We start from the raw sequence: 7316 nt of genomic DNA on the forward strand, positions 1-7316 counted from the left end.
AGTATATACTTCATTTTTTAATGAGAGAGAGGGGGGGGGGGGGGTATCCTAAATTTCATATCAAGAAGTATATACATTATTTTTCATGAGTGAACAGATACTGCATTAAACATAAGAAGGAAAAAATAGTCTCATTTGTTAATCTTTACTGTATAATAAACAAAAGATGATTGTATATGTACAAAGGAAGTTGCTAAATATTCCTCTCATGCATACATTGCATGATAACACATGCGCTAGGTACATGCATCATGGGTGCCTAGGACGTCGATTGATGTGTTCTTCAACTGAGGACTTGCTTGCAACGTGGGGTGTGGCAGATCGGCAGCAGGAGAGCAGAAACCGACGCAAGGTAGCTGGACTGCCGGAGTGCAAGCTATGGAAGTTAGCCAATTGGATTACTCTATGCATTGAACTCGCTCACCATGGCCGCTCGGCGGCGTGGCCGCCGGCCGGCGTCTCCGTCCTGTCCGGCTGCATCCTGAGAAATTGGAGTAGAGTTATGTAGGACGACGTTGATAGATTGTTGCATTCAAAAATTTACTCTCGTATAAGATTAGAGCGAGATCTATGTGTACCTTAACTCCTTTAGTGATTTCACAAATCATTTCATCCTGTGTAACAAGACCACAAATTAAACATGATAATGCTTGCATGCATCGAATTTACCCACGAGAGTGCATGATAACATAGTACATAACCTGGTCAATGGATCACCCTCCTTTTTTTTTCCAACCGGGCTCTCACCCCTTTCCATTAATTTTTCAATCAACGGAAATACAGCAGTTTGTATCCAAATCTGTCTTAGCAGTACAACCACCACACCTAACATAATGAGATAAAACGCCCAGAGCGCAGATGAAAACCGAAAGAGGAGAGCGAGTTGGCGCATCGTCAGGAAACCCACTGCAGGATGATTCTGGAACGAACCATCCGCCATGGGACGAAAACCTGACGACACAAACAGCCACAGCTCAAACTAAGAACCCAAAAAGTCCCAGGATAGTGCAAGCTGGAACATTACTGTAACTAAACGGAGTAAAACTAGGAGACAAAAGACCCAGCGGGCATCCAACCCCAGTGGGAGATGACTAAGCAAAAGACCGGACGCATAACTTTATCATCCAATCTGGATCCCCTCGTTGTCTCCTAAGAGGAGCCTGCCTCGAGGAAACGATCTGTCCGCCAGAACAGCAGCCGCATGCGCTAGCCTCTTCACTCCGGCCTGAAGCTTCTCCCTATCTTCTCCCTTAAGCAGACCTGCCCAGTACAACAAGAATGAACAGGAAGTGAAGACAGCCTCTAAAGGCGAACGAACAGTATGATTATCAAAGGTAACTTTATTGCGGAGTATCCAAATCCCCCAGCATATCGCAGCAATAATCATCATATAAAAATGATTTCCGCCTGGAAAGAACTTATAGAGCCAAGCGAAACTTTGCCAAAGCGAGCGGGGGCAACATGACGCCCCAGCCGTCATGCCCAGCACCCCCCAAACTGAACGGGCAAGCGAGCATGTGAAAAACAAATGATTCGCAGTTTCCATGTTAGTGCAAAAGGAGCACATGGGATTCCCAGGCCAGTTCCTCGCACGCATATTGTCACGAGTAAGAACTGCATTCTGGAACAACTGCCAAAGAAAGATCTTAATTTTCAGAGGAATAGGTGCTTTCCACACCATCTTATAATTAGGGCCTGATAGATCTTTTTCCAACCATTTGTATAATGATTTAGTAGTAAATTTCCCTTTGTTGCCCCAGGCCCACAGAACTTTATCAGAAGAGGTGTTCAACGAGAGTTTTCTAGCTTCCGTAACCATCCAGTCCCACTGTTCTCCCAACACCCCAACCAATCTACGCCTAAAGACAAGAACATAATTGTTTGCCACCCAGGATGCAACTAACACAATATTCTGGATCCACTGGTCATGCCAGACCCTAGCAAGGTTTCCACTCTCGATCACAATTTTTCTACCCGCCATATATGAGTCATTGATTTTCATAATCGCTTTCCAACAGGGGGAATCTGAAAAGCGACTCTGTACGTTAGCCACAGTTTTGTTCCTGAGGTAGCGAGCTTTGACTATACGTTGCCAAAGCCCATCTCTCGTATCTAATTTCCACCACCACTTAACTAATAAGGCAACATTTTGCTTATGGAGATCTTTAATACCTAGCCCTCCTATTTTTTTCGATCGGCAAACTCTTGACCACTTAACCATATGGTAACCACGTTTCTTATTTTTTCTCCTCCAAAAGAAACGTCTACGATGTTTATCAAGCTTCTCAATGAAAGTCTTTTTGAAAAGGAGCATTGACATGAGGAAGGAGGGAATTCCATCCAAACTAGATCCTAACAGTGTCAATCTGGCTCCAGAAGATGCCGCATAAGCTACCCAGGCATCAAGCTTTTTGATAATTTTACCATCAAGGAAGTCCAGATCCGCATTCCTGAGAGCAGAATATGTAACGGGGACTCCCAGATATTTCATAGGCAGAGTGCCCACTTGACAACCAAACATATTAGCATAAACCAAGTCAGTATCATTATCTCCCCCGATACTGAAAATCTCACTCTTTTCAAAGTTAATCTTAAGCCCTGACATAAGTTCAAAAAGATATAGCAAGAGTTTGATATTAACAGCTTTGTCAATGTCGTGCTCAAAACAAAGAACCGTGTCATCCACATACTGGAGGATACTAACACCATTTTCAATAAGATCAGCAGCTAATCCTTTAATGAGACCATTCTTTTGAGCAGCGAGAACCATTTTGGTCAAGCAATCAGCTGCAATATTGAACAAGAAAGGAGAGTGAGGATCCCCCTGCCTCACCCCCTTGGCACTTTGGATGTACGGTCCCACCTCGTCGTTAATCTTGACACTAATCGTGCCATCTTTTAGGATTTGAGAGACCCATCCACACCACTTAGAGTTAAATCCACGCTTCTTATGACAATCAAGCAAGAAATCCCAATTGACTTTATCGTAAGCTTTCTCGAAGTCAAGTTTAAGGACCACTCCCACTTGTTTTTTGACATGGGTATAGTGCAGAATTTCGTGGAGGGATAGGATTCCATCCACTATTTGTCTCCCCTTAATAAAAGCATTTTGCTGGATACTAAACAGTTTATGCGCATATTTGCTAGCTCTAATGTCCATAGCTTTGGTGAGCAGTTTGTAAGGGCAACAGAGAAGACAAATAGGTCTATACTGCCGAATACTTTTAGCATCTGACGACTTAGGCAACAAAGTAATGATGCCATAGTTAAGTCTTCGAACATCTAGCTTGCCTGCATGAAACCATTCGAACAAGCATAGGAGATCACTGGCCACCACCTCCCAGCAGTGTTGATAAAATTCAGCAGGAATATCGTCTGGACCAGGGGCACGGTTAGATTTCATGTCGAACAGAGCATTTTTTATTGCCTCCAACGAGAAAGGACGGGTCAAGTCCTCGTTGTCCGCTGGAGAAATCAACTCTTCCTGAGACCACAAAGTGGCATCAATCTGACACCTGTTGCCAGGAGCCGGACCAAACAGGGTTTTATAATACTCAGTGGCATGGGCAAGTAAATTTTTAGTACCTTCAATAAGAGTGGACCCACACTCCAGGGAAATCATGGAATTTTTTCTACGACGACTATTCGCCACTTCATGAAAAAAATCAGTGTTGTTGTCCCCTTTCAATAACCACCTCTCATTAGAAAGTTGATGCCAGTGGAGTTCTTCTTCCACATACATATTATTCAGCTCAACTAGAATATCCAACTTCCTAGTATAAGCGTCCCCGCATAAACCATCAGTTTCTTCCAGTTTCTCAAGCTCCTGCAATTCAAGCTTAATAATGTTCTTCCTGATCTTGTTATGACCAAACAAATTGGAGCCCCAGCCCTTAAAGAATTTCTTAATTCTCTTAAGTTTAATATTCAAGGAATCGATGGGGTTTAAAGTATACACTGGCTTGGTCCAAATCTCAGCAACCAGAGGGAGAAAGTCTGGATTACTGAGCCAGGCGTTATCAAACTTAAAGCATCTGCTCCCCGGCGATCTAGATGAGGCATTCCCACCATCAACCAACAAAGGATTGTGGTCTGATATTTCTTTTGTCAACTTATAAACAGAAGCGAGAGGATATAAATCTGCCCATTCAGGAGACATGAGAACTCTATCAAGTTTTTCTAGAGTCGGGTTTTTTTGTTTATTGGACCAGGTGTAACAACCATTAGTCATATAAATCTCTCTCAACCCAAGCAGGTGTATAACGGAGTTGAACACATCCGAGAAATGGGACATAGATGTTTTTTGGTTTTTTTCCCCACAATGTCTAATGATATTAAAATCTCCCCCAACTAGATACGGAATGTTTGTACTGTGACACATAGATGACAGTTCCACAATGAATTCAGGCTTCTGTTCATCATGTGCCGCACCATAAACAATCATCAAAGCCCAGCTACAGTTCTTGCTCTTATCGAACAGGGTCAACTGTAGGATGTATTTACCACACTTGGTCATAAGGATATCAAACTTATCCTTGCTAATACCACACAGGATGCCACCTGATTTCCCCCTAGAGGGATTCCACTCCCAACGAAATTTATGATTCGGATCAATCTGTCTGAAAAATGCAGGATTATAGACCTTCTTCATAGTCTCTTGAAGGCCAATGAAATCTAAAGCATTGACATTGATCATGTCAATCAGGCAGGTGGACATACCTTTTTTTTCCACTCCTCTACAATTCCAAAAAACCCCTTTCATTTGTATCTTTCAGGTTTTCCTCTCGCTCTGGTAGGTCTGCCAGGATCCATAGCAGCCCTACCCATCTCGTTATTATGTTGACTTCTAGTCACAGGTCTACTGGACTTGTTAGGGGATATTACTATCACCGATTTCCTGCGATGATTTTTCTTTCTTTTTTTTTAGACTGAACCAGGATGAATGGTTCGTCCATATTCCCACTATCATCATCCCATGTTAAAGAGAGGGGCACATCATTACCCAATCCATCATTGACAGTTATTTTCTGTGAGTTAGCATCAATTTTTTCATGTAACGAATTTCTAGAGATTTCTAATTCACGCAGGATATCAACAGTAACAAAGTCATCATCAGGGATTTGCACTCCCATCAGAGCAGCACGCAATATAATAGCAGAATCAGATAAGGCGGAGAATTGATTTTTTGACTCGGACATATCCATACCTTCCAAATTACGCTTCCTCATTCTGTTTGCCGCCACATTCTCCACCCTCTCCAGCTTCTGCTTCTGTCTGTGTGGAACTTCTTTTTCACAACTCATGCAGTCATGGATTGGTGATCCAGAAGGGGATTCAACTGTATAGACACTACAGTTGTCTCCCCCTTCCACAGTTCCCTCCTCAAGAGGCACAATATGTGGAAGAGAAGGCCAAACCACATAGTCTGACAAAGGAGGAAAAGCATTCCCATAAGTACATTCATCACGACACACAAACAAAGGTGAGGGAGGAATAGGAGTAATCATCCCCCAAGCACCTTTATGTATGCTGTTCACATTGCTGTGATATTCATTTCTTTCATCTCTATCCAGATCTTCAGTCATTTTGTCACAGGAACTTTTATCAGATTGAGAGCCACAATAAGATATTTTTTCAGCTGCATGTTCCCTGGCCATAGTCTCAATCAGAAGCTCTGTGGTGTTCCCTTCCTCACTATCCTCCTCTTCTTCACTCTCAACTACTGCAGGAAGCCTCTGTCTTCCCTTATCATAGTTCTGGGGAGGGGGGAAATTACCAGTCATGGAAGCACTAGTCTCCCCCTGCCCCGTTGAAGAAGCAGGATATGAATCCATCCTTACTTTCTTGGGGACAGAAGGTGATGCACTGCTGTCCACAGCAGTATAGGCTTGACTTTTTCCAGTACCCATAGTCACAACTTTTTCTACTTCATAAAAGAAATCATATATTTGCTCTCCCAGCACTCCTTCAGCCGAAGGAGGGATTTTCTCAACATCTATGCAGCCAAGAAGAATTCTAGCATACTCTGGTTTATGCACAGTCGATTCATCCACCTCTAATGTAATCCCCACTAGAGCCCCGGCATAAGCCACATGGTCAGTGCACCTTTTCTCCATGGGAATGTTGCGAACCCTAACCCACGCTTTTTCCAGCATGCCTTTAGCTCCAATCGAAGCGGTCCAAGGAGTAATGCATACCACAATATTCCCCTCTTTCAGCGGCAAGCGTTTCCCATAACAGCATGCTCTCTCAACTTCACTGGCATTAGGAAATCGCATCACATATTGAGCAGGGCCAATAGAGCGGGCAGTACAACGCCATTTCTTTTTCCCAGGTTTTTTGGCAAATATAGCATTAAATTCCTGCTCAATATCCTTAACAGTAGCATCCCCTTCAACTACAGTAATCACCACATTATTGGTTTTTTCCACACTATGCTTAGCTGCACACATATCAGGTATATAAAAGAAACCCTGACCAGGAGATTGAAAACCACACATGAAGGGGGTACACTCCCAAGGCCTCAGAACTTGGCAAAGTTGGGCCATATGACCTAGTTTGTTGCACTTATCACAGCGAATGGTAGGGCAACGAGGAGCGAAATGACCTGGAAGGGAGCAATTGATGCAGAGCTCGGTGTTGCCCTTGGTCGCCACATGCCCAGATGTTGGTGGTGGAGGCGGTTCCTTGGCGCCCGCCATCTTCTCCTTGCTCGAATCACTCATGGCCCGAGCGGCAGCTTCCCATCTGTCCGCAACTTCACCACCACCAGATCTCGAATCCCCCGACGTCGCCGGTGGTGGATCTGGCCGCTGCCATACCATATGACGAGACTGGTTTGGCAACGGAGCCTTGCGACCGCCACCGAATCCACCCCGCGCAGTGTTGTCGCGCCATCCGCCAGATCTCCCCCCACCACGATCACCCATCACGGTGCGCGGCACGCTCCCTGCCTGCTCAGCCCCAGCAACTTGGGCGAAGGATCGAACGTCGCCGCCGGCCTTGCCCCTCCACCAGCCAAAGGAATCAGGAGGGGATGGATTGGGGATGCAAACCCTAGGACGCTCCCATAGGTGCTTGAAGAGAGGAGCGAGGTGTGCGTCTCGCGTAGTTGGGGTAGGTGGGGAAAGTGAAGCAGCTCCCCTCGTCTCCTCCGCACTAGAAGGCTCCACGCCAGATCCGGTGCTGGGTCCCGCCTGGCGGTCAGGTAGCCATGGAGCTGTTCCCACGCGTCCTGCCGCCATTAGCGGATGGTTGGTGAGGGACGGGGCCACCCCGGGCCGGTCCACGCTCGCCTGAATCTACGTACGCCCCTC

The 7316-nt window shown here is 45.2% G+C and overlaps 1 protein-coding gene across 1 annotated transcript; it reads right to left on the reverse strand.

Annotated features, from left to right (window-relative positions):
• Window positions 1–925: 925 nt before the first annotated feature.
• Window positions 926–7213, reverse strand: LOC147967911 (uncharacterized). The gene is made up of 2 exons (XM_087522583.1): window positions 5207–7213; window positions 926–1260 (listed from the first exon to the last, which is right to left on the reverse strand). Exons 1-2 carry the CDS (start codon window positions 6927–6929, stop codon window positions 1121–1123), a joined length of 1863 nt encoding a protein of 620 aa, XP_087378709.1. The 5' UTR covers window positions 6930–7213; the 3' UTR covers window positions 926–1120.
• Between the last annotated feature and the right edge of the window lie 103 nt (window positions 7214–7316).

The sequence above is a fragment of the Triticum urartu genome, chromosome 5A, assembly GCF_056163025.1.
Source record: "Triticum urartu cultivar PI428250 chromosome 5A, HENAU_Tu73, whole genome shotgun sequence".
Classification (NCBI taxonomy): domain Eukaryota; kingdom Viridiplantae; phylum Streptophyta; class Magnoliopsida; order Poales; family Poaceae; genus Triticum; species Triticum urartu.